General features: G+C 44.0%; 1 protein-coding gene across 1 annotated transcript; it reads left to right on the top strand.

Annotated features, from left to right (window-relative positions):
- RAB12 (RAB12, member RAS oncogene family) lies at positions 1–25,795 on the top strand. The gene is made up of 6 exons (XM_014727712.3): positions 1–535; positions 13,071–13,131; positions 20,398–20,536; positions 22,824–22,913; positions 23,539–23,643; positions 24,600–25,795. The coding sequence occupies exons 1-6, from the start codon at positions 16–18 to the stop codon at positions 24,711–24,713; spliced, it is 1,029 nt and encodes a 342-aa protein (XP_014583198.3). The 5' UTR covers positions 1–15; the 3' UTR covers positions 24,714–25,795.
- Positions 25,796–27,967: the final 2,172 nt, after the last annotated feature.

The raw sequence follows: 27,967 nt of genomic DNA, 5'->3' as shown, positions 1-27,967 counted from the left end.
CCCTCCTCGTCCGGGATGCTGCTGCCGCTGCTGCGGAGTAGCTGCTTCCCTTCCTCCTCTCCCGGCGGCGGCGGCGGCGGCGGCGGCGGCGGCGGCAGCGGCGGCGTGGACGCGGGCGCGGGCGCGGGGAGCCGGCCGGCGGCGCAGCTGCAGCGCGGGGCCCGCGGTCCGCCGGGGCCGCTCGAGCGGGCGGACGCCGAGCCCGAGGCCGACCCCCCGCGCGCGGCGGAGGCCGAGGGGGCGCCGGGGCCCGGGGCGCGCGGCCGGGGGGCGGGCGGCAGGCGGCGGGCCGAGCGGGGGCCGTATGCGTGCATGGATCCGGGCGCCGCGCTGCAGAGGCGGGCCGGGGGCGGCGGGCTGGGCGCGGGCTCCCCGGCGCTGTCGGGCGGCCAGGCCCGCCGGAGGAAGCAGCCCCCCAGGCCGGCCGACTTCAAGCTGCAGGTCATCATCATCGGCTCCCGCGGCGTGGGCAAGACCAGCCTGATGGAGCGCTTCACCGACGACACCTTCTGCGAGGCCTGCAAGTCCACCGTGGGTAAGGGCGCCGCGGCCCGCCGGCCCGACCCCACTGGGCCTCCCGCCCCGCGCCGCCTCCCCCGGCCCCAGGGCTGGGCCCTTCGCCCTGTGGCCTCGCTTCTCCTGGCGGAGGCGAGCCTTTCCCGCCCCAGCTGTATGGCCTGGGCGGCCCTGCGTCTGGTGCCTGGGCCTCGGGGAAAGCTAGGGGAGCGGGGGGCGGCCCCTGTGGAAGCCCTCGATCCCAGTCCCAAAGCCCCACCGAGGTGTCCTCGTAGTCTCTAAGCAGACTGTCCCTGGGGCCTCGCGTCCCTGCACGGCCCCGGCCGGAGCCTGGTGATGGAACACAGGCGTCTCAGCGTCCCCTCCCGGGCGCTCAGGGCCGGTCGTGAGGCCCAGGTGGTGCACTGGTCCCGTTCAGGTCCCGGGGACGCTGTGAGCGTCTCCTCAGGCGCTCCCCGCCCCTGCCGTCACCATCCAGGAAAAAGGAGAGCGGTGGGGAGCAAGCGGGCGGTGGGGCGAAGTCGCAGCTGCGCCCCTGGCTGGACGGCCGCCGTGGGTCACCGACAGCGAATTCTGATGCCTTGGCTTTGCCTTAGGAGGAGGAGTTGCATTGTAAATCTGGGTTTATTGTCCAGTTTTGAACCCAGTTTTAGGATCCACTGAAATAGCGAAGTTTACAATTCCCGGTGGAGGATCTGTGGCGAATGTTGAGACTAAAACTATACTAAATTTCTTGTTCTAACTATAAATGCGGGGCCGAGGGACTTCAGCTGTATTTATCCATGACCTCAGATAACCCAGGGACTCCCCGAAGTGGGGAGGAGCCCTCCAGCACCAATCGAGTGGGTGAAGTCCGACTGTGAGGGAAGGACAGTCCGCTCCAGGTCAGGAAGTGGTGCCCTCGGCATCAAAAACAGAAACTGCAGGGGCAGGTTTGTAATGGAGGCAGACGTGCAGGACTTGGCATTGAGGTTTTTCAGGTCAGTGTGGGTTGTAGTAGTTGTTTTCTATGGAATACCCCTTAAAAGCTGTCAAAGCTAGGGAAGCCCATAGATAAGGCGGTTCTTCACAATAGCGGGCGGTCACCGTCAGTGATGGGTAGTGAGGGGTTCCCTCAGGTCCGGTCCAAGAAGCGCTGCATAGAATTTCAATTGAAATTCAGAGGTAAAAGTATCGTTCCATATACTTGTACGTATATTTAGTACTGTAACCAGTGGTAGTTCCAAGGGGGTACAATTTGGGGATGAATTGGTTTTAAATTGTCATGTAACAAAACACTACTACGTTTAAGGTGTCATAATGAAAAATTCAACCCCAAATTTTGTATTGTGTTTTTGTTTTGTTTGTGAGAATTTGTTTTATTAATGGTTTTTTGGAATAGATCATTTTGGAAATATTTGTGCTCCCTATACTTGGTTTGTTTTTAAAATATTGGCCTTGGGACCATGCCATTAAAATTTAGTAGCACAACTGTACGTGTTTTGAATATCCAATCTTGGACCATATAAAGTAAAGGGAGTTATTAAACCATCAGATGAGAGTTTATACTGTTGTTTTACTACCTGACATAAATACAATTAAAAGCAATTCAGAAGTGTCCATCTTTTATGGCTTCACACTTAAAAATATATAAAAATGAGGGATAATATAGTTGTACTGCGTGATGAAGAGAGACCAGCGCAGGCATTGATGGCTGGATGGGAGGGATAGGGGGGTTGAGGGTGAGATAGGAGGTGAGCAAAAATCTCCTTTCAAAGGGGGCAGAGGAGAGATGAGGAAGGGTTTCTAAGCTAAGGCCACAGTGGAACAGCAGCGCTACTTCTGGGAAAGACTCATTAGGGGACACTGGGAAGGGATGCTTAAAGCCCTTGACTGCCATGCAAGGACCATGGACCTTATTCTATAGCAGCTGGAGCCATAAAGGCCTCTGCCTACAGCATTGGTGTGGAGACAGTGAAACATATTGGGTGGGATTACATAGGATATTTGGGAATGAGGAAGAAACTGGGAGGTGAGGAGACCAAGCGGTTTGTTTCTCTGTCACACCCCCCCCCTTTTTTTTTGAGGAAGATTAGCCCTGAGCTAACATCTGTGGCCAGTCCTCCTCTTTTTGCTGAGGAAGACTGGCCCTGAGCTAACGTCCGTGCCCATCTTCCTTTACTTTATATGTGGGGCGCCTACCACAGCATGGCTTGCCAAGCGGTGCCATGTCCACACCCGGGATCCAAACCAGCGATCCTGGGCTGCCAAAGTGGAATGTGCGCACTTAACCACTGTGCCACTGGGCCGGCCCCTCTATCCCCTTAAACGAACGTAAATGCATGCACTTACACGTGCCCGGGTCTCCTCACACTGCCACCACTGTAAGGTCCCGTCTGTGGCTGGATTTTTGTTTCCTGTATACATAGGCTGTAGTGCTTGGCTCGTAAGTGTTTATTAACTGTGGGAAGTTTAGAGGAGGGTGGTAGCTTCAGGTCTGATCCAGAGTGTGAAGACACTTGAAGAAGGCTAGCTAACCCTCCAAGTCTTTGCCTCTGAGTTGCTTTTTCCTTCCACTTATCAGGTCACTTATTGAGTACCTACTGTGTGTTGTGTGCCGTGCTACCCACTGGGGACTTGGGGGTGAACAGAACATAGTCTCTGCAGACGTGGCTTAGAGCGGTGGGGAGTGAGATGATCCCGGTTGATAAGGGCCGTGGTAGAGACGTGTACACAATGTTTGGGGAGCACAGTGGAAGCCCAGCCCCTCCAGGTGGGGTACGATGAGGGCTGGTCTGGGGAGGCTTCCTCCCCATTGGATTGCTGGAACAAAATCCATTCCTCAAGTTCCTTTAGAAAAACGCTATTTAAATAGGGCATTGGGTGTGGCGGAGATTGTGGTTGCCTCACCTGAATGCCTGCCGTCTGAGCGGTGAGCTCATGGGGTCCTTTGGAGGCCAGTTTGTCGGGTTTCACCTCCTTGTACAGTCAGCCCGGCAGAGAGAGGTTCCCTTCCGTGGTGGCTGGTCCCCTGCCCGGGCTTGCAGACGCCCTCCGCCCTGACAGCAGAGTCTGGAGACCTGCCCCTGCGGCGTGGGGCGCTCGGAACTCTGCCTGTGACCCTGGCGTAAGCTCACCGGCTGGTGCAGAGCGCGCCTGTCTTCGTGGAAGGAAGTAGCTGTCCTTCAAAGAAAACGCGAAGGTTTAGTTGCGGCCGCGTTGTTTAGGTTGAGTAAAAATCTATTTAAAGACCTGGCTTACGTGCCTTTTTAGAGTGCACCAGACTCGCTCAGAGGTTCTGTAGTGGAAGTCCCTAGGGACCTGAGGTGGTGAATCTGTTTTGTGAAATTATAAATGAGCACAGTGTTGATTTTTTAAAATATTAATCATATCAGAAGTTGATTTGGTTTAAAAGACAACGCAAAATTCACCATGATATGAAAAGCTAAAAAGACTTTTTAATAATTAACGTAGTTAATAAAAATTGAGTGGAATATTATTTTCAAATGGGATTTTGCACTCATGGAATTGAGTTACTTAGTTGGTGTAGCTAGCGTAATTAGACGGATTCTTTCAAAAGTATGGGAGCAGCTTTTTGAAGTTTGAGAAATGAACAAAAACTAGTTGGCTTTAGAAATTCACAACTATCTAACATAGAAAAAACCAACCCCATAAAATTATGTATTTGTCAACCTTTGTTTATTTCTGTGTAACTCTTAGAAGCTGGTGGTTAATTTTGTTTGGATTGAAATGTTTTGCCAGGCAGTACCCACCCCCACTGCAGCAGCACTGCGTTCTAGAAGAACCAGAGTTAAGATTAAGGAGCCTGCGCTCTTGATTTAGGCTCTGCCACTGGCTAGTTGGTGACTTTGGATAAGAAATTTAGGCGTTTGTGCATGTAAATTGTAACGTTCTGTTAGCAGTCGGTGTAATTTGTTGAGCATTTACTGTGTACCAGCAGAAGTACAGTCTCATCCTCACAACGGTCCTGAAGGTCATTCCCATTTTACAGATGAGGAAGCAAGGCTCAGAGGGGTAAACAGCTTACCCACGGGGGCACAGCCGGTCAGCAGGTGGTCTGTGGGCAGGGCTACCTCGAGTTCTTTCTAACTGTCTGTTCCGTGGCTTACTTTGAGATTTAACTTCACTTTGCATTGTGAAGTTTCTGGTGGCTCAGGGTCACCCATCCTGAAGCCCTTTCCTGTCTGTGGAATTTGGTCCCTACAGCCCTGCGAAGACAGTGGGGTCATTGACCTACGTACGGTATGAACAAAAATGACTTTCTAACTACGCTGCTGTCATCACTTGTCGCTTGCCTTCTGGATATAAAATAATGCTTCAAGAATTGCATTTCTTACCTGAATATTCAGTCATTCAAAAATTTCAAGCCTTTTACATATTTATAAAAAATTCATCAAATTTAGCATATTTAAATAGAGGAAAAGTAGGAATAAGGCAGTCTAGAACAGAATTTTGATTTTCTTGGGCAGTAAAATTTCACCCTAAGTGCTGGAGGCCAACGTAGGAGTGCCAGTTCTTTTATTTTGCCAAGTAAAGACATTTAAAAAAATCCAGCATTACCAACTTTTCAAAAAAAAACTTGAAATGCAGTAGACCCACAAAGACTTAGGAAAGGCAGAATATCAGGATTAAAAAGTTCTTTAAATTTATTTCTGAGAACCGCGCCACTCTGTGTTCGTTTTTCCTGTTTGCGGCAGCGCGTTAAACTTCAGGCAGGCCCTGGAGAGGAGCTGCTCTCAGGTGACGGTGCTTTCCTGGAGCTCTGTTCTCACTCAGTTCCTGGCCCGGCTCCCTGTCCTGTGAGAACACATCCCTTTCAAATCTGGTGTTGAGCTGAGGCTGCACTGAGGGTGCCGTTCCAAGGGTGGGGAATCTTGGAGGTGCGGGTGACTGCAGTGGAGCTGGGAGCAGACTCGGGTTCGAGGAACAGGTGAGTGTCACTCTCCTGCAGAAGTGGCTGTCCATGGGGCTGGCCTTGAGTGTTAGGTGACAGGACGGATGAGACTTAGTCCACCAGTGTTGAGTAGGCCTTACCCAGAAGCTGTGGAACCTCTGTCAAGGGAAATGGACTATTCGTACTGTATTCTGGAAACTTAGGTCAGAAATGTTTGTGAGAAAACCCAGAATGAACGTCTGCTACTGGATTTGAATTCTAACCTGTATTTATTTTGCTCCTTTGTATTCATATGCAGTCTTCCGAGCCGAGCCGAGGCTCATCTGCCTAAGTGTTCCACTTAAAGAGAATGAGGGAAGATCGTCCAGAATTCCCACCCCACCGCCCGGCACTCTGCTCTCCAGTGTTAGTTCACTCCCCTGCCAGATGATGTCACACGATGACTCAGGCAGAGGGGAGTGTGAGAGCAGCTGATGGGACTTGGTTAACATTTAGTTTTTATACCAGCATATGCTTTGCTTTGCGTGGTTAGGTTTATTTAATGAGCTTAATGCACACCGATAGGCTTGTGCAGAGTGCATCTGTTTTTGTGGAATAAAGTAGCTCTCTTTCAAAGAAAATACAGAAATTTAGTTATGGTCGGGTTGTTTAGGTTGAGTAAAAATCTATTGAAAGACCTGGCTTAGGTGCATTCGGCTTTCTTTCACTGTTGTGCACTCACGCTGGAGAAGAAAGGTTTCGTTCTGCACGATAGAGATCCAGATTCTTAGAGATTGCTGCTCTCCCTCCCGCCTGCAGACTGCCGGGAGCCGGCTGTGCACAGTCCTTGGGACTGGCTTGAGAAGGCAGAGTAGGCTCCTTTGAGAACTGATAGACCTAATCATTCTCCAGCCGGGGCTGCGAGCTACATTGTTCTAATTAAGCACTTGTTTGAATTTGTAAAGAAAACCTGGCTTTGTGGGTAGTCGCTCAGCACAGCCTTGTTGAGAGGCTATTTATGTAAGACACCGTTCTGCTAACCCCTTTATAGGGCACACAGCTAACGCCTGCTTACCTGGCTTGTCCTTTTCAGAAGGAGAAGTGAGTCATGGAAACAGCCAAAATAAAATGTTAAGAAAGAGGGAAAATGCTGTGCTGTCGTACTTCGGCAGAGCAAGAAATTGATTGTTCTCCCTTGTCCTTTTATCGTACATCTTTGACATTTGGAAGGTATTTGGAAAACCAAAACTACAGACCTAAAATAGTGCCCTTAATTGAATATGATTATGTTTTTAAAAAAATCCTTATCCTTTGAAACCAGAAAACAGAATGCAGGCTTAACAGAGCACTGTGTTATACCGTAGAAACCTCTCCCCCCAAATCCGACAGCCTCCGCTCTTTGGTTTTTGGTGCTTACAAAATGTTTTTTTAGTTTACAAAACAAAACAGCAGTCAGCTCTTCCACCAGCAACAAGCCTATGGTGAAAGTAGCTGATGAATGAAACTCTCCTTGTTTTCCCAGCTTAATTTAACGCAGAAGCTTCAGGGCCCCGTAAGCCGGGCCCCGTGAAGGAGCAGGCCCCTCTCGGTTAGAAGCTGTGTCTCTCTTCAGGGGCTCTCACCTCTTCAGACCTGCTACACGCCGGAACCTCAGCGCTCTTCTTGGTAACTAAAGAGTCACACACCTACAATCAGATTTCACTTTTTTCACTTAAAAAGAAAAGCACTCGACCTTCTCCTTGGCCCCTCCTCTCATCCTAGATGCTCCCTAGGTGGTGTGGTGTGTGAGCAGAGTGTGGGTCTCAGGTGGGCGCACAGTCCTGGGTTTAAATCCCCACTCTGCGACAAGCTGTCAGAGTGTCTTTGGGCGAGTGATTTAACTTTAGTTTTGTTGTTCATAAAAAGAAAAATAGGTGGGACCGCCACTCTTTTCCTGTCTCATGGTACAGGAATAAATGGGGATAAAATATCTTATGTATCTGGCCTAGAAGAGGCAATTATACGTGTCGGTTATGTTCCCCTCTCCTCCTGGTTTGTACTACAGATGCAAACACTGAAACACTCCAAACGGAGTCCTTATTCTTTAGGGATGCTTACTAGAATATGTGCTGGTGCATGTGAAATACCAAAATGCAAACACAGGGCCTGCATGAAGTGCAAAATCCATTTGACAACCTTGCGGTTTAATGGACCCCATTGAGTAGTAGTAAAGTCAGTGTTTTTTGCATATGAAGAAAATATTACTGATCCACCATTTGATCATCTGGGTTTTTATTTTCAGTTTGTCCTCCCCAACCAGTGTTCTCTTCCCTTGTGACCTAGAGATCAGAATATTTTATAATTATATTTCTATTTCGTGGAATCCTCCTAACACAGTTTAAGTTGGAAAAGCCAGATAAAATTAATTAGGATTTCACGAGTTCGGGTGCTTAGAGGAGACGGGTTGGCCTCCTGACGGCCATTTGCATTGCCTTTCCTTTCCTATGGGAACTGATGCTGTGCTCTTCTCTGATAGGTCATGTTTAGGCAGACGCTGGCCTCGAGTTCAGGCAACTTGTTTTCTGATGTTAAATTTACCTCTATGTATGTGACCTTAATTTCCTCATTTATTTTCTCACTTTCAACTTAGTGAAAATGCTGGAAATCCTCTCCCTTAGTAGAAGTATTATGTCCCAGATTGGATGATGCTCTATAAGATACGTATCCTTGGAAGAAAAGCCACTGTACAAACTTACCATAGTTATTAGAAAGCGGCTGTTGAATTGAGACTTACTTCAAACTCTCTGAAATCCTTCCCCTTCCTGAAGGTGTTTAGTAAAATAAAATCAGGCCTTTGGTAGTGGCGGAGGGGACATGGACAGAGAAGGGAAAGGGTGAGGAAGTCCATTTAGCCGCAGTCGTAGGCATGGACCGTGGTGGTATTTTTGCTTTTATTTAGCTTTTTGCTGGAAAGGAATGTGAAGAAAGACGCTTATGTTTATTTTCACTGTTTTCATTTTTGTAACTTCTTTTGGCCCAGCGAAAAGAAATACAGTAATGTTTTGGAAATGTTTTGCCTTAAGGGGAACTTAGAAATCTTATCAGCAGAGACTACCCAATTCTTTGTGCTATTGCTAAGATTTATGGAAGACAGATACAGAGAAGGCTGAGTGCAAAGTTAAGCTCTGTTCTCTAACAGCTTCATGGTGGTGATTCTGGGTCATTTGAGAACATTTCACACTTTTCCTTTTTTTCATGCATCTGACATTTATTATAACAGCTTTTCATTGTGGTTAGTGTTAGAAATTTGAATTTGGTTCTGCCACTCACCTGGCATGTGATAATGACCTTGAAGCAAATTACCTCGTCCTCTCTGCTCTGGTGCCTTCCTCTGTAAAACGAGAACAGTAGAGCCCATGTCATTGGGCTGCTGTGGGATTCCGTGTGTTGGATATCAGGCACGGAGTGTTGGACAGACGTCCAGTATCATGATTATTAAAGGAGACTTAAGATCAAGAAGAAGACATGGGGACCCCAATAGAGCAGTCTGCACCCCTTGGTACACGGATTATAGCCCTGTGACCTGTGTCCTTCCTGATTAAAATATTTTTAGAAAGACTTCCATAACATGGGTAAGCCTAAAGAAAGGTGCGCTGCTGTTACAGAATAGTTCACTTAGTGGGCCACTCCCTGGTGACTGAGTAATCCTCTGGGATGTGTGTATGTAGAGAGGAGGTGAGTGTATTAAGACTACCTCATCCTCCCCGAATTTACCGTCAATAGTAAGAATTGTAGGAGAGATGAAGTTCTCCGTTTCTGGGGTGATGTATGTGCTGGGTGCCCCTGCATTTCACTGCTCCTGTAACTCAGCGAAAAGGGACTCGTTCTGTTTGCCGCAGTCTGGTGCCAGTGGTTGAGAAAGGAAAATTTATATGATTAGCTAGCATAATCAGAGGACGGTGGACTAGTGTCCTGAAGAACCATCTTAAAATCATACAGAATCTTGAGGCAGTTATATAGGGAAATGGGCAGAGAAGGAGGGCGTTTAGGATGTCGACTCTCTGGTGAGACGAACTTCAAGGCGCCACATTATCTCTTTCTTCTGTCATTCATGATGGGTACCAATGCAGAATTTTTCTTTATGGAGGTCGTCATGTTCCTGGGGAACTCAGAGAAGAAAGTTGTCTTAGCATAGCTGGGAGATAGGCCTAAGCAAGAGTCACAGAACTAGCTGATCGTGTGTTTTGTAAAAGCAAGAGGTGCTTAATCATCTAGCCGCGTGCCGGCTAGGATGTATTCACCGAGACCAGTGAGTCAGGGTCACGGGCACAGTATTGCTTCCTTTCCCTGGGATGGCTTCCCTCCTGCTAACTTAAGATCCAGCTGTTGCACTCCCATTCCATTCCTCTGCCCACCAGACACACTCGGAACATCTGCCCTTGCTTTCTACCACTTGTTTGTTTGTTTGGATTTTTTTTTTTACGCTAATAAGTCCTGAATTTCCCTAATTTTTCCAAAAACAAACAAGATTTGGTGGAGAAGAGTGGGCGAGTTTCCATTCATCAGATTTATTGTGGTGGTGTGTGCCAGGCAGGGTCCTAGGCTTTAGGGAATCAAAGATGACTGTGTCCTCAGAGGGGACACCAAACAACAAAGAATGGGCCATGTGTTAAGGACTGGAAGAGAGTTCAGGTCCATGAACTCTCCTGTCCACGAGTAGGAATACGACGAGGAATGAGGGTGAAGGCGGTGCAGTCAGAGGGTTCAGGGAGAAATCACTTAGGACTCAAAAGGTGTCTGGACAGACAAGGAGGCTCTCTAAGAAGAGAGAACTTAAAGAAAGGCACTTCTTTGCCACTGAACGGGGTGTTGATTTAGGTGGGTATGGCTAAGCTCTTGGAGGGCAGGGACTGTCCCCATAAACTGATGGAGCAGTAGATTGCTTTCCCTGTTAGTCAAGATACCTGTTGGGAACTGGGTTTTCAACAAGGGCTATAGATGGAAATGCAGTTGCCACGCTTTTGTCCCTTACTTGTTTATAAACATTGGTCCTAGGAGTTCCTTCTTATTTGTTTATGAACGTTTGTCCTGGGAGTTCCTCTCAGTGAGGACCAGCTCTGCGCTGACTTTTCCTAAAACTAATCCACTGAATAGTTGAGGCTATGAATGACTCGTTAGCTTTTATTAAAGATCATTATAATTTCTATGACATGCAAATATTAAAAATAGACAACATTAACAGATATTTTTCGCTTGATGTAAGAAGGTTTTAGAAATGTTTAGTTTTGTACTTTATGTTTGTTTCCAAGCCATAAATTGGAGGAAGTTTGCAGTTGTTACAGGCTACTTAGTGACTGTTAAGTGTGATAAAGGATATTTTATTTAAGAGAGAGAACTATTTAAAATACTTTTTTTAGTTGCTTTTCCTCCCCACATCCCCCCAGTACACAGTTGTATATTCTAGTTGTAGATCCTTCTAGTTGTGGCATGTGGGACAACGCCTCAACATGGCCTGATGAGCGGTGCCATGTCCCCTCAGGATCCAAACCCGTGAAACCCTGGGCCACTGAAGCGGAGCGTGCGAACTTAACCCCTCAGCCACGAGGCCGGCCCCAAGAGAGAGGACTATTTTAATAAGCTCTTTTCTTCTATGGAATTTTAGATTTAGCCACTGGGTATTTTTCTGTTGTTGTTAATGACGTCATTAGTCTACTCACTAAAACTAGATGGTCTTCATTTTGGCAAAACAGATTCTTCATCAGTTAATCTTTGTTTTGTTTTCCTGTTAAAATTAGTAATGTATTTATAATCACATGCTGACAACATTACCACTTATTTCCTGACTTTGAATATTAGTGCCCTTTCCTTTTACTTTTGTTCGTTAAACTCTGGTAACCAAATAGTCCTAGTGTGGGACTGCTGAAGCTGGAGAACGTGTTCAAGTGGGTTGAAAAGTAACATGTTGAGGCTCAGAACAGTTCTCAGCAGAGAAAGCAGCCTAATCAAAACAAAAACTACATGCTCCGGCTGTTTCTGTTAGTTGATTTGAAGCCGAGCTTGCAAGAGAAGTGTCCTTGCAGTTCTTTTCAGTAAAGTAGTAGCTGCTCTGACAAGTTTTACAAAAGTTACAGCTCCCTTAAATAAAACTAAAAAACCCCAAAATGTAAATGGAAATAGAAGTAAAATAGAGTGCTAAGGACAAAATTTGCATTTGATTTGTAATTTGCCATTACAGAGTAATGTGGTGAGGTCCTAACTTTGCGCCACTGTCAGGAAGACAGTGTTTGGTCATTAAGCTGTGCCTTTTCAAATCAGAACATAGTAAATACCTGCAGGCTGTTTTTTTTGGGCCTTGTAGAATATTACTTAAGTTCTCCTCCTCTCTGGTTGAGCCGGTGAGGAACTCTGAGGATATTGGTCATGCACAAACATGCTTCCTGTTTCAAAGCTGATTTACTGTCATTTGACTTTGGAAAGCAAATCAGTTCCAGAGCTGAAAGTGAAATTGAATTAACCAGCTTTGGCTCAGTGACATTTGAAATTATGCCCGGCGTAAGAGATTAAGAATTGAAATGTAGCATCCTCGAGCTTTGTTTCCTTGTGACGCTTTATATTCCTGCAGCTTGTCTTTATTGTAGGAAGGAGGGTTGCTGCCCCCGCCCTTGCCCAGGGTTGTAAACGTGTCTGTGTCTTTTGGTGTCGCTTTGGTGCCTACAGTGTGTTACTAATTATAAAGTCAGTCACATGTCTCTTGCCTTACCTCAAGAGCATCATCTGACCTGGAAGGCCGCATCAGTGTCCTGAGGTGGGGAGCCAGGGAGCAGGGTCTTTGTGTGCTGTGCAGCCGTGTCGCGCTGGCACCCGGGGACCACTGCCCGTTAGAGGCCCACCAGCACGAGACCTTGGATCCTTCGAAGGAGTCAGGAAGCAGTTCCTGTAGAGAATATGTTTCTAGTTCTCAAATTTAGCCAGCATCCCTTTGACTTATTTTTCTTAGTTGTGAAAATTGTGTAAAAAATATTGTTTTGAAATAATTGTTTGCTATAACTGAGATGCATATAACATACGCAAATGAAAATTTGGTTTAAAAAATTAACTGAAGCTCAAAGGGCTGAATTGGAAAGGGACGGTGATACATGATGGTTTGCTTGTTAATATTAAATAAAAATTAAAATTGGGTATGTTAATTTGTATGAGTAAATTTTTAAAAAATAACCCCTCTATCACACTATTGACGATACAATAAAGTCATCATGTTTACATATTAACTAAATTTTTTGTGAATGCTAAAAAACTTAATATAGTAATTTCTAAATTCAGATTAACGCTGTCTGAAGTCAAGAGTAAGTTCCAGTGTTCCATCTGAGAATTTTCCTCAAGATAACATTCTTTTAAAGCTGTTCATTCGTTAGTGCAGTTACTTAATTTTTGACGTTAAGCTTGTGGTAGCAGTAAACTCTATTATGAACAGCAGAGGCTGCATAGCTAGTTGCGGGTGAAATCTAGGTTGACTTTCACAGTCGTGTATGAAACATGGATAGTTACAGATATTGGTGGCGTTCTTCTGCTTTTACTGTTTGGGATTTAGTAATAGTGGGTTTTTTTGTTTTTCTGATAAAATAAAAATATACAAATATAATTATCTTTTATGACACACTGCATCTTTACTGTTTTTACTTCATCTTCATTTGTTTATTTACAGGTGTTGACTTTAAAATCAAAACTGTAGAGCTAAGAGGAAAGAAAATCAGATTGCAGATCTGGTAAGTGGGAGAGTCTGTGCCCAGGAACTGCCATATGTGTTTAACAGTCCATACGCTTGTCTCATAAAATTAACTGTTTGAGCTCGTTTGCCTCTCCTACTTTTCTTCTCCTTTGCTCATTTTTAAATAAATGAACAGTGAGAGAGGGAATTTAGAAAAAGTCTCTGTATCTCATGCTCCATCTGCACATGGGAAATGTCAGTTACTTTAGTGACAGCTAGTTTGGAGCCTTTATGTCTATTTTCGAATCATTTGACATAATATCAAAACTGTCATCACTAAAGTGACTGCTCAGATGCTTTCTTCATATTTTTGAAGTTATTTTGTTTGAGAGTATTTTCTTAGCCAGATTTGCACAGTGTCAAGGCACATCACCCATAGACAGTTCAGGGGCTGTCCCAGGTGGCACGGTGGGAATATCGCTGTGGGATGGGCATGCTCCTTCTGGCCATGTTGCCACTGCCACATGACGTGAGCCCCCTTTAGTGCCAGCTGGAAATGAGTCCAGAGCTGCTTTCTGGAGAGATGCCCGTTCCTCGCATCGTGATTGTATGGGAGACTTAACCAGCTGTGTCATAACCGTGTTTAGTCTCAGAGCTTTCTGTTGGCTCTCAGCAGGCCACAGTAGCCTTAGGAAGCCGATCTCTGGAGAAGGGATCAGGTTTGGTGGTGGTTTAAAAGTGGCACCGCTGAGGTGTTGATAATGCCCTGTTAACGACGCGGCTGCAGTGTACTCAGCTTACTAACTCCTCTCGCAGGTCCCCTCAGCTCTGAGTGTCTGTCCACCATGTTTGTGTGTGCTTTCATCTGCGTTAACTGCTGCCTCATCTGTGGCATCATCGGTACCTAGTGCTTGAGTGTTAGTGCCATGCCTTCATTCTTCATCCGCGCCCTGTCTGGGGTGCAGCCGCAGCTGGACCAGCATTGCTTGCCTGCCGGGGCGTCTGAGGTAATGTCTTCGTTTGGTCATCTGTGACTATGTACCCCATTTTAAGGTTTTTTGGTTTTTGTTGTTTTTTTGTTCATATTTTTCGTATTTTTGTTTTTGGCTTGGTTATGAAACATTAACATTGTTGCCTAAATACTTGATAACAGAAAGTGGATGCTTATTGTCTTAGCCCATGATTGGAAAGCCCATGATTCGTTTGTACAGTCATGTGCTGTGGAACGGCGTTTCCGTCAACGACAGACTGCATATCCCACGGTGGTCCCGTAAGATTAGTACTGTACAGCCTAGGTGTGTGTGAGTACACTGTGGTGTTCGCACACTGACGAAATTGCCTGACAGGGCATTTCTCAGAACGTGTCCCTGTTATTAAGTAACACTTGACTGAACATTGCTGCCCGTTTTATGAACTCTGGAAATGACAACAAAGTATCTTTCGCATGAACTGCTCTTTCTAATTTAAGCTCTTTAAGGTAAAGACTATCTTTAAAAGGATTTGAGTGTGTCTCGTTCTGTACTTACCACCTGTGGATGAGATACTTTTTCAGGGAGATTGTCCCACAGAGGATTAAAATCTCTGTGCAGCTTGCTTTGTGGATGGCAGCAATGTCTAAACGATGGCATTGTGGCCTGGCTAAAAAGACGTATGTTAATTAATGTATTAATACTTCAGTTTTCATTTCAGGCAGTAGTAATCTGATCTATCAAAGTATGTCCAAATGTCCTGTGCCTCCCTGGACCTCTGCCCATAGGACTGTGTCTGCTGGTGACATTGGGTACTTTTGGAATCTCACTACCGTGCCAGTCTGATGTAAGAGGCCCGGGCCTATGAACCCTGCCCGTGGGGAAAAGCGTGTAGTGCCGTTCCGGGTAGTGCACAGGATGCTCTGAAACCCCTCTTCTTTTGGATGTAAAAGCGTTCCCCAAAATAACTCTCCTTTGCTTCTCCTTGACTCTTCACTCCTCAGGCTTCATTTTCGAAATTTTTTAAATTGCACAACATTGGTGAAGAATATAACTGAGGAAAGAAAAGTGGGATTAACTGAATGTATTGAAAGGTTGCTTGCAAGTTGTATACAGAGACTATCCCAGTGACTCTGAGGAAGTAGGACTCACCTTTTCCTAAAGGGGTTTTCCAGCGTGAATACGTAATATAGCCACAAAATGCCAGCTCCTTGTTAACTAACACAATACTCAAAGTAAGATTCTTATCTTCAGAAGTTTTTTACGTAAAGGATAAAAAAGTTTCTTCATTATTTTTACCCAGTGGGCAGAAAGGAAGTGTTGGCGTCGGATGCATTGTTTGAAGTAGTGCACGCCTCATTTTGGAGTTGGGAGCAGTCCTTTTGCCGTCGCTGTTGTAAGCTGCCCTGCCGCGGGCGTGTGAGCCTTTCTGCACTCGGGCCCAGCTGAGAGCAGAGACGGAGCCGTGTGGGGAAGAGCTCTTCCCCGAGGCTCGGGCGCTGCTCTGTGGATAATGGCTGCTCTGGGTTTCTAGACTGTCAGTCCACGGGAGCATTGCTCATCAGTATTCACAGAGGTTTTGTTAGAAGAAATGCATTTTTTCTTGAGTATTTCTGAACATGGCCAATCTAAGAAAATATTATTGACTATAGATTCCTAAAAGTTTAAGGTACCAAAAGCTACAGGTGTCATTGTCACATCTTACATCACATTTTATATCATTGCTTCATTTTTCAGTTCCTTGATTATCTGTGGTCAGAAAAAGGACCATTTTCTTATCTCTGTATTAAGGTGTTTCTACATGTATGTATATAAGAACTTTATGTAAGTATAGCTAAAATAAAAATATGTCAACTAGAACATAATTTCATGAATATACATCCAAATGCTATCCTGGAAATTACACACAGTGACTTAGAGTCATTGTGTTGAAATGGACTTGAAACCAAGAAATTTGTCTCCCACCCTTAGGCAAAGAGAATTAAAATGCTTCATATAAGGGCCCCTCGTTCTGTCCATTGCTCCAGTGTTCACTGTTGGGGAATTTGGTTTTAATCAGAGTTCTTACATTGACGTCAAGCTCGTTTCCTTCCATTCTCGCTTAGAAGAAGTAGAACATTTCATACACTGATATTGGTTCCTGCACTGCAAATTAATAATGTATCATTTAAATGGATATATTAACTACAACAAATAAGAATCTTTGAATTTTCAAAGCATGGCTGTATTACCAAACTGGGAAAATAGAATTGCAAGAAACTTTCAATTTGTATCAAAATAGAGAAATAATAATAATCTCATATTCCAGCTATAGTAAATGATGATTTAGCTGACATTAGTAAACTGCAAATCTCTAGAAATCAGCTCTTTATCATTACAATGAAAATTCAGGTTCATGGAGATGAAGGGGAAATATTAGGATTCTTGATCTTCATAGGTAGATAAAAGCAAGAGCCAGTGCATTGACATTTTATTATCTAGTGTTTTGAAAAGTGGCGAGTTGTGTGGGATTTTTATGCTATCGGTACAAGGGATTTAATAAATACTTGGTGAACTGAATTGGCGTTTCGTTTCCCCTATTCTTTGACCATATTATGCTAGCAGATAATTTAGTAGGAAATTAATCAAGCAAAAAAGCTTTTGAAAGGAATAGAAAATAAAAATTTTTGCAACCCAGATATTTTGGGAATATGAAACAGTCTCTCAAAGGAAGATGCTTTTCTACCTTGAGCATTCAGGGCCAGGCACAGAAAGATGGAATTTAAGGAATGGCCTTAAATAGGGAGTGGTGAACTAGTTAATGTTTTCTCATTGGGATTTTAGTAAGCTAAACTTTGCTGCTCATTTGTGTTAGAATGATTGCCTCAGATTCTGTGTTTTGAGGTCTGTCCTCTTGTTCATGTCTGACTTAAAGCCAGGAGAGACAGCTGACTTCTTCGTGTTTCAGAGGTTCTTGAAGATGCTGCACGTGCGGCAGGGTTTTTTTAACTGTATCCAAAACTGCCTTTTCCTATCCCTATTCTTTGGTTGTTGGGTTTTTATGAAAACTTGCCATGCAACATTGTGCCTGTAGGTATCTGTTAAGAGAGTAGATCTCATGCTAAGTAATTCTTACCACAATAAAATAAGAATAATTTTTCAAAAACTGCTAGTCCCATTCGCAACCACGTGGATGGACCTTGAGGGCATTACGTTAAGTGAAATAAGCCAGACAGAGAAAGACAAACACCGTATGATTTCATCCATCTGTCGAAGATAAACAAACACACGCACAAAGAACAGTTAGTGGTTACCAGGGGGGTGGGGGTGGGCACGGGGTGAAGGAGCACAGTTATGTGGTGACTGACAGATGATAATGTACAACCGAAATTTCACGATGTTATCAACTATTACGACCACTATAAAATTTTTTTTAAATCTTCTAATTTCTCTGCTCTTGAGCCCCCAATTTCTGGCTTCTAATTCATTGAATGTGTATAGAAGTAAATGGGAAGTTGATTTACGCTGAAGTCAGCTTAAAATTACTTAGAATAAAGATTTATTAAAGTATGCCATTCCCAAAATGCTCATTGTAGATCTTATATCTGGTTACTGTTTAAATTTATGGTGCCACTATATTGTGCTAACCACAGATTTCAGGGTAGAAAAATGTGTGTTAATTTTGCTTTTTAAAGAAATGAGTGAGAGATGTTGTTTCTTAACAGTATTCAAACAGCACAGAATATTTTTTAGAGTATTAAAAATATCTGATCAGAGCCAGCCCTGATGGTTTAGTGCTTCGAGTTCCATGTGCTTCACTCCAGCGGCCTGGGCTTGGTTCCTGGGTGTGGAACCACACCACTTGTCTGTCAGTAGCCATGCTGTGGGGGTGGCTCATACAGAAGCTATACACAACTGTGTACTGGGGCTTTGGTGGGGAAAAGGGAGAAAGGAGGAGGAAGATGGGCAACAGATGTTAGCTTGGGGCAAACCTTCCCCTGCAAAAAAAAAAAAGAAAAAATTTGGTCAAATCCTAATTTGAACAAGTCACCTCTTGTGATAGAATGGGAGACCATGCTTTGAAAGATTTAACTCTTTATTGGTTTGAAAGTATTCATTATGCCCCTAAGTGCCTAGGATTTCAGAAATAATTTTATTCATTGATTCTTTGTGTAAATGAAATGGTATCTGAGTCAGTTCCTTGTCAGCTACTTTGAAGGTGCCTGTTAGTGTGGTCTTTAAGTTGGTTTTAGAAATCCTGAAGAATTCAGTCCCCATCATATTCAGGTTTTTAATTTTTTGGCATTTCTGGGTCAAAAAATAAAGTTTATTTGTGTTGAAGTGGCATCAACTTTCCACATTTTAAACATGGAACCTTTCATTCAGCACGTGTTTATTGATGGCCCACGGTGGGCCAGGCACGCAACTGGGCCCTGGTGTAGAAAGACAGGCCGGCCTCAGTGAGGTCAGCAGGGGGTTCTTGGATCGTCTGGAACAAAGCACATGACCTGCTTGATGTGAAAATGAATGTGCCAATGAGCTTTCTTGTTTGTTAGGCATAGTAACACGTCGCTGCTGTGAACTAATTTGGTGGCAAGTCTAGTTGGAGTGAAGCCATAAACTGTAACACCATTGCCACATGTGTTCAGGAACATGATCCCACAAGGTTCACCTCAAGAGAAACATTCTTTTATCAGATGCCTTTGGAAAATGTTGCACACAGTCTCCCCTTCCAGAAGCTCACGCGCTTTCTGTCGTGTGGGAGGCTTTAAACAGCCTTGCAGCGAAGAACCTTATGTTTTGCTCCCAGTGCCCCCTGGCTTCCTCTGCCCTTACCTGCCTGTCTCTTGTGGACCCCGGGAGCATGCCATGACTTAGGGTTCTTTGGGAAATGCTAAATTATAGATCATCGTTAAAGAAATGGTTTTCCTGATCAGAAGCCCCGCTCATTTGTAAATACATGATGGTTCTCGAGCAGTTTCTTGGCTTATTAGATGGAGAACGTCGGTCTCAGCCAGCGTCTGTGCACTCCAGTGTGCCTGTCATCCTTCATGTTGAAATGGTCGACTTCGGCCTGCAGAACAGGTAGTCTCTGGCTTTCAGAGTAGCTGTCAGAGGATATGAACTTTACTGTATTTCCATACGTGTTTGGTATCTCTCTTCCCCTCGCTTTCTAAACACTTATTCTGTTTAGAAGGATTAGGAAAATGATAAGACTGATTCTTTGGCATTTTTCATTAGTGGGGGACTCTTGATCACCTGATCAACAAAATCATATGTCAATCATCTATGTTGCTTAAAAGAGAGTTAAAGGAGGCTTAAGTAGTGTCAGTTATCGTCCTGGCATTTTCTCATTGCTGATGGCTGCCTGCCCTAGAGGGTGTGACACTTTCTAGCATTTTACACATCAGGAAACTGAGCTCAGCTCAGAAGGCCGAGTTCTGCAGAGCAGCCGAGGAGAGTGCCGGACGCCCTGGACTCCCCGCGCTCTCCTCAGTGCCCTGCGCCCGGCACCTGCTGCTGCGCATCTCACCGCACATGGCCATTGCCCACTGCTGGGTCAGTGCTTTGAGGAAATGGAGGGGATGCTAGCACAGGCATTCGTAAATATACCGAGTGAGAAACAGAATACCTAGAAAGGCTGGCTCGAGCGTATTGCTTTGTGACTTCGGAATGAAACAGTTTCATATCAGCCCGCTGCCTAACTCCTTGTGCATCTTTGTTTTTCGTCTTATTCCCTCCATATCACTTTCCTTCCGAGTCTACTAGATGGGGGCTTAGAGCCTTCTAGAACAAAGTTTATGATTTTAGAGGGGGCCGGGGAGTATGGTCAAGTGCATTTATGTAAGTTATAATATTAAATTACCTTATACTTTTATGATTTTATTCTAGAATGTCAAAAAATTTATTATAAAGCTAATGTTAGCTTAAGTTAGCCCGTTAGGTATGAGTTAGGAAATCAAAAATTACTTTTATGCTTAATGATATTTCTGAATGAATTTTATCATTGGAAAGGCATTTCACTTGAAAAAATGAAGATTTTGCTATGTACAAGATTTTAGCATCTTTTAGTTAAATTACTGTGGCATCTACTTTTTCTCCCCTTTCATTATGACTGTCATTTTGCCATAAAAAGTCTCATTTTCTTATTTTCAAAATCTTAGTTGGAACTTGTTTATGTTTTTATTTGAATGTCACTGGCTCAGAAGAGCTACCCCCACTAATAACAGTGAATATGCGCAGACGGGAGGAGTTGCCTGGTGACTAGAAGGAAGTCAGCCTATGGTGGGGCAGAGTGCTTTCCGTGTTTCCACTGGAATGTGGTGTTGATTATTCTGGTTACTGTCAGCGAACTGATTCTTGCTGCTGTTTCTTAGGGACACAGCAGGTCAGGAGAGATTCAACAGCATTACCTCAGCTTATTACAGAAGTGCCAAGGGGATCATATTAGTATATGATATCACTAAGAAGGAGACGTTTGATGATTTGCCAAAATGGATGAAGATGATTGATAAGGTAGGTGTTGCATTTTTCCCTCAGATATGAACTCTTTTCTTGTGGATGTTAATCCTTATGAAAGGAAGGAAGAAGGGGGAGACATTTATGGAGATACTTTTAAATACTAAGTGTTGGGGCCGGCCTGGTGGCATAGTAGTTGAGTTTGCACGCTCAGCTTTCGTGGCCTGGGGTTCACGGGTTTGGATCCCGGCTGTGGACCTGCACACCACTCATCAAGCCGTGCTGTGGCAACATTCCACATGAAATAGAGGAAGATTGGCACAGATGTTAGCTCAGGACCAATCTTCCTCACCAAAAAAGACACAAAAAACCCAACAAACTAAGCATCATTTATTCTGTATTCCAACATCCAAAGTAGGTATATATTCCTGTGTTATAGATGAGGCAAAAGAATTAAAATTCGTCCATAATCAGTTTATAAATAATAAAGCCAGGATTTCTGTTCTGGTGCCCTGGGCTGTCTAACTTCAAAGCCCAAACATGGTGATTCCACTCCATCAGGCTGCTTCTGTGGAATTAGATGCAGGCCATTCTCATTTCTGTAGAAAGTTCACTTGGATGCTCATTTTGTGAGTGTCCACAGAGTAACAACCTCGAGGAGCTGGCCCTCTCCACAGTGCCTGTGGACACTCCAAGGGCCTCGATCATCTGTTGGACGTCTGCCCTCAAAATTATCCCTGTCCTCTACTTCCTCAGTTTGAACAAAAGCAGATTTTATCCTTGGCTCAAGATTGGCTATGCAGAGATCCCTGGTGTCTGTGAGATGAATGTAAACCGTGGGCTTCCCGCTAAGAAATGTGTCCAAAATACACTTAGAAGACAGAGCAGTTAGGGGTGCGATGTGGGAAACAGGGAGTACATCTTAAGAGCTTTCTTCCCCTTGGAGTAATTTGATGTTCAGTTCCTTTGCATAGCAAGCGCAGTCAATATCGCATAAGTTGGACTTGTTACAAGTTGTATTAAGCCCATCTGTTAAGGTGGTGTGGGAGAATGTTTGTTTACCAGTCTTCCAAGCGTGTTAGCAGTGTGCGCCTCTTCCAGCTGTGGTGGGGCCCAGAGTGACAGGTTACTGAGATGATTGGTCCTGGGGCGGGCCCTGCCCTCCGCCTGCTCTGACTCGGCTGTCCATCATCCCTGGGCTCTGGGCTCTGGGCTCTGGGCTCTGTGCTCTGTGCTCTGCGCTCTGCGCTCTGCGATGGCAGGTGCTGGTTTCCTGCCTTGCGGAAGCCACAGAGAGTGCTCCTCAGGCAGTTAGGGAGGGCAGTCCTCACCGCTGGCTGAAACTTACAGAACCAGTGTAATGAATTCAAAACCACAGGCAGCGGGTTCAGTCGTGAGGGCCGGTGAGGTCCTGCGGTCTGATGCTCTCCTCTGATAGTTGACTCTTGCTTCTACCTTTTTATGAGCAAACACTGTCATTTCTTGAGTGCTACCAGGCGCCAGCCCTGTCTGGTGGGCACCTGTGCTGTCACCCACATGGTGCTGATGGGAGACCGAGACTCAGGAACTTGGCCAAACTCACGCCATTAGGTGCCTTTTGCTGCAGTCTGTCTCAAATGATTTTTTACAATACATGAAATTAAATGAGTTACTCAAGACATTTGAACCTTTTTAGAGAAATTCTGTTGTACCTGTATTTTTTAAAAACTTAGAAATGTAACTTTTAACTTTTTTTCCTGATTATAAAACTAGTGATAGCTTGTCATTTTAGAAAATTTGGAAAATCAAGAAAAACAACAAAAGTAAATTTAAAAATCTATAGTTTTGCTATCCTGAAAAACCACATTGGATCCATCCACCATTTAACTGTACATCCTGCTTGTTTCACTAAATATTCTGTACTGAGGGCCTTCCTGTGGAATATTGAAGTTCTTCCAAAGCGTTTTTTTTTTTGTGACTGCATTCTTTTGTGTACCTTAACGTATTTCATTCTTCATGTATTTTGTTGGACTTTAAGTTTTTTTCCATTGATGATCATTTTGAGTGTAGGGCTTTGCCTGTGTATTGAATCATCTCCTTAGGATAGATTCTTAGGAGTTATTGGTCAAAGGTGAAGAACATTGTGGTTTGTATGCCTGTTAGCACGTTGCTTCCTAACACGTGTGAGCCCTGGGAGGAGTGTGTTAACCCAGCCCTGGAACCAGCCCTGCGTGGGCAGAGTAGAGCTCAAAGGTCTGCGGAGCGAACGAACAAATTGAGTGAAAGGTAGTGGATTGCTTTACACTTCCTGTCAGCATATGACAATGGCCATCTTTGAAATGCAGCTTCTTTTAAAATCCCACAGTACGCTTCAGAAGATGCAGAACTTCTCTTAGTTGGAAATAAGTTGGACTGTGAAACAGACAGAGAAATCACCCGACAGCAAGGTGAAAAGGTGAGAGAACATGGGGGCAGGAGAGAGGAGCCACAGTACCCCTGCTCCATCCTTAGCAGTTGGTATACTTTTTCTTTTAATAAATTACTAATTTTTTGAAATTATGAAATAATTATGCAGTTAGCACTCAGTGACATCTTTCTCATTCGTTTACTTTTTAAAACTTCCTGCTCCTTTAAGTTCATTTTGAAATGAAAAAAAACCACATTAGTAGATACTGCATTATTATCTAACCTGATATTTTATACAGAGAAACGTGTTTTTAAACCATAAAATTGCTTTCATGATTTTCTTTCACTCAAATGTATTTTAACCTTCCTTGGAGAATCAATGACATCACCGTTTAAAATGTCAGATACGTGACGATTTTAGGAACGTGGGCGAGTAATTTGACGTGAACGTCCTGGTGTCACCTTAGGGGTTCGTTTCATTTTGCTATTTGCTTACATGGGAAGTGGCTGCACTTGAGAACTTTATCGTTAAGCCTAGATGGGACCTTACAAAGCTTTAGTCCCTCCCGGTCCCTGAAAGCTGACACGCAGAAGGCTCCCCCAGTTGTGGGCCTCATACTCGGACATCAGACTGGGTTGCACCCCACACAGAAAAAATAAATTTTTTTTCTTAGTTTGCACAGCAGATAACTGGGATGCGGTTCTGTGAAGCAAGCGCCAAGGATAACTTCAATGTGGATGAAATATTTCTGAAACTTGTTGATGACATTCTGAAAAAGGTAAAATAATAATCCATGAAAATATTTCATCTGAAGCCTGTTGTTTCCTTCATTACTTTTTGGTTGAAAATTTTTTATTTAGAAAAGGAGGTACAGTGGTTTTCTCAGACTCAAGAACCAGGTGTGGTTGTTAACTCGGTCAAAAGCATCCAGCCTTCTGTGGCGGCAGCTGCTTCCCGTCCGGGGGTTTTCAGTGCCCTCGGTGTGGGCGTCCAGTGTGTCTGTTAGCCTTAAATATGGTTTGCTGGAGTGACTGGAGCAGGTGTAACAACGTGCCGTGTTTATTTGATATCTGCTTTTCTTTTTTCCTGTTTTCCCACAAGAATTAAGTTAGATGCAGATGGTGGGGACAGTGGGGCCCTAGCAGACGATGCGGGTGTCTGTGCTGAGGAGAGAGCCTCGCTCAGCTCTGCTCTCGAGTGGGAGCTTGGTGCCGTGACTGAGGCCGTTCGGGGGACTAAGTTTGGGCCGCCGGCTAGACGGCTGCAGTGAACAGCAGCAGACTCTGCAGGCGTCCTTAGGCTGATAGTCAGATCTGCTCAGTTCAAACATGATTCAGAAGCTTCTGATAAAATGATTGTTTATGTAATTGCCAAGAGAGGTTATTTCTTTGTTTAGTAATGATATAACTCCTGAAAGTGCAGAACCGTTTTTTCATTCATTAATGCATTAAATTTCCATTATACTGGGTTCTATGAAAAATACATGTTTATGAGGTCCATCTGATCTCTTCTACCAGAGAGTGTGAAGTAGGCTGTGCGGTGTTTGTGTTATGACATGAAACTGGCTGAAGCTGGTTTTTATTTTTTGGCTTAATATTTGAATGTCTAATTAGACTGATGATTGGAGAGCTTTATACAAAAATACTTTGTTCTTATGTAATTGTATAATTTGCAAAACATTTAACTGTACATTGTATGGTTAAAATGTATTTGTCTTTTTTCTTTATGCTGAAGATGCCTCTGGATATTTTAAGGAACGAGTTGTCCAATAGTATCCTCTCGTTACAACCAGAGCCTGAGATCCCGCCAGAGCTGCCTCCCCCCAGACCGCACGTCCGATGCTGTTGATTGCTCCTTTGGAGACAAAGTGGAAGTGATGCCTGGAAAGGGGAAAATGTTCTCTTCTGCACTACAATCATTTTGACAATTTCCTTTCGCACTTTGTAATCTAAGTCAGAGCTATACACTAACTTGTAAATATGCAAATATGCAATCCTGGGTAAGTTCTGGTTATAAATTACATATTTCCCTCCAAATTATTATATTTCATTTATTATCCCAGTGTCTAGTGTACATAACTGGGAAACGTAGTACTTCTAATATGAAGAATGGGAGAAGTGAAAGGTATGTTTCTTGAAATAAATAATACAATTGTCCTTGTTACTTATATTATGAGGACAGAAGATATTCTGATAAGAAGAAAGACTGTGGTGCTTTGCTTACCGTTTTAAAGAAAATTTGTAAAACTAAAGACTTTGGGGAAAAAAACGCTATCTTAAGTGCTTTTTCTTTATTTACAAGACCTTTCTCCCAGCTGTGGCATCTTTGAAATATTAGAGTGTTTCTGCCACAAAGCAAAAGCTCCATTCATAGCCGTCATTGAAGGTTATTTATTAACGTATGTAATGGTAGAGGATTACTAGTTAGAGAGTAGGATTTGACTTGGTCCTGAGGCCGCAGAATCTCTCTCATGGTTTCTTAGTGGACATACCCGATGCTTTTAAGAACTACAACCATTCAATAAAGAAAGAGATGTTTTTGAAACTAGAGAAGATTTTAAAACAACGCTGCTGTCCTAAAGAAATCCTGTTTAAAAGAATTTTAAAGAGATAGATTTTACTATATCAAAGAACATACATGTATTTGCCTAAACATTCTATACCTTTGTAATGATAAAACTTCTCCCCTTTGTGGTGAAGCTTACTCCTATTAAGCCTGTGTTGAGAATTTTTTTTTTTGGTCTGATAATGAATTTGTGAACTCTATCTTTGGTATATCTTTTATTAAACTGCACTGTTTTGTTTAGTCAAGGTAAATAAGTAATTATGTGTTTGAATAACTTGGCGTGTCTTGAGTGTTGTGACATGAAAAGCATTGTGGTCTTTCTACACTAATGAAGTGCAAATAAAATTTTGTATTTATGAATGACAGTTGAGTCGTCACATGTATTTATACACTTATAAATTGTATATCTGACAATATTCTTCACAAACTCCAAATCTTCATGTGTTGAGTATTTTAGATAAGAAAAACGCAGTGTCCTCTGCCATGAAAAGCAGTTTGGCAGTTTCTCAACAGGTTAAACATAAAACTACAATATGACCCAGCAATTCTGCTTCTGGGTATACACCAAGAAAAAATTCAAAGCAAGAACACAAACAGATACTTACACACCAATGTTCATAACAGCGTTATTCACAATAGCCAAAAGGTGGAAACACACCAAGTGTCCATCAACAGATCAATGGACAAACAAAAGTGGTATGTACAAACAGTGGAATATTATTCAGCCTTTAAAAAGGAAGGCTATTCTGACACATGCCACAGCATGGATGAGCCTTGAGGACATTATGGTAAGTGAAATAAGCCAGACTTGAAAGGACAAATCCTGTATGGTTCTGCTTATGAGGTCCCTGGAGTCGTCAGACTCAGAGACAGGAAGTAGAGTGGTGGCTGCTGGGGGCCGTGGGGAGGATGAGTGCAGAGTTACTGTTTACTGGGGACAGAGTTTCAGTTTGGGAGGATGGAAAAGCTCTGGAGATGGGTAGTGGTGATGGTTGCACAATAATGTGAATGTCCTAATGCCACTGAATTGTACCTTTAAAAATGGTTATGTTCTGTCCTCAAAATTTTTAATACACGTACCTTTTACCATGCAACAATTCGTCATGGATTGTGGCAGTTGTATACCTGTCTTCCACCTCCACGCCTCCCTCCTGTGCCCTGCTCTGTGATGCCGGGCTGGGCTCTAAAGGATGTTTGCAGGACCCTCCTGCTCTTCCTGCCAAGCCTGCTGATGGGAGAAACTGAGGAACATGGGAGGAGAAAAGGGATTTTCTTGCCGTTTTTCTATTCCTATCAGCCCCCTGCAGTAACAAATCAGTTCGCTCTAGTTTCCAGCTTCTGTAGGACCCCCAGCTCCAGCCTCAGTGCGCCCCGGAGGTACTGGATAATTGGGGCTGGTCACCGTCATGCCTACTGTGCCACACACCCAGACCATGCCAGCACCTGCTGCACTCCCACGTAAGTCTGTACCCCCTTGGTCCCACCCCTGCTCAGCATCGAGCACCTGCCTGTCACACCCCTCAGAAGCTCAGGCCAGCCTTTCAGGACCCTTCCACTGAGCATCTAAGTTTTGGCGACACCCCCTCTTCCGTTTTGCACCCCCAGCCCTGGGGTGGTAGTTGCTTCCTTCAGTCGCTGATCACTGGGTCACCTTAGCATTCCCTGCTTGTTGGTTAGCATCTTAACCAATATGTGGCTAGTTCCCTGTATTAAATCCCTGCTTAAAGATGCCTCGTTTGTGTCTGTTTTCCTGACTGCTGGAGTACTTGCCCTCAGGAGTGGGCTCAGGATCAGATCCTCAAAGATGAGTTTAAGAGAAAAATTTTTGTTTGTCGTGGGCATCTGTGCTAATTCAGTAACCTGTGGTCGTTCGTATTTACAACTCCGTCTTGGCTCTCTCTGCATGTGTGCCCGTCAGCTGTAGCCACCTTCTTGTTCTCTAAAGCCATTTGGGGTTAAAGGGAAGACTTTGCCAGAGGTCTCAGTGTGGTTCATGGCTCTCGCATTTGATTAAGCTTTTGTCTTCTGGTTTCCCAGAGTACTTTTAGATTTTTTTCTCCAGTAAGTAAGATTTTGTGACAGTAGGACTAGAACTTTTAGTTTTCTATACTATTATTCTCCACAATATTTCAGTTGTACATTATTGTTAGTCATGTTGTAGGTGCACCACTTCACCCTTTGTGCCCTACCTCCACTCCCCCTTTCCCCTGGTAACCACCAATCAGTTCTCTTGTCTACATGTTTAACTTCCACCTATGGGTGGAGTCATACAGAGTTCGTCTTTCTCTATCTGGCTTATTTCACTTAACATGATACCCTCAAGGTCCATCCATGTTGCCATGAATGGGACGATTTTATCCTTTTTTATGGCTGAGTAGTATTCCATTGTATATATATACACCATATCTTCTTTATCCAGTCATCAGTTGATGGGCACTTAGGTTGTTTCCACATCTTGGCTATTGTAAGTAATGCTGCAATGAACATAGGGGTGCATGGGACTTTTGGAATTGCTGATTTCAAGTTCTTTGGATAGA

The sequence above is a fragment of the Equus caballus genome, chromosome 8 (assembly GCF_041296265.1).
Source record: "Equus caballus isolate H_3958 breed thoroughbred chromosome 8, TB-T2T, whole genome shotgun sequence".
NCBI classification, from domain to species: Eukaryota; Metazoa; Chordata; class Mammalia; order Perissodactyla; family Equidae; genus Equus; species Equus caballus.
This window is presented reverse-complemented; position numbering and strand designations above follow the sequence as displayed.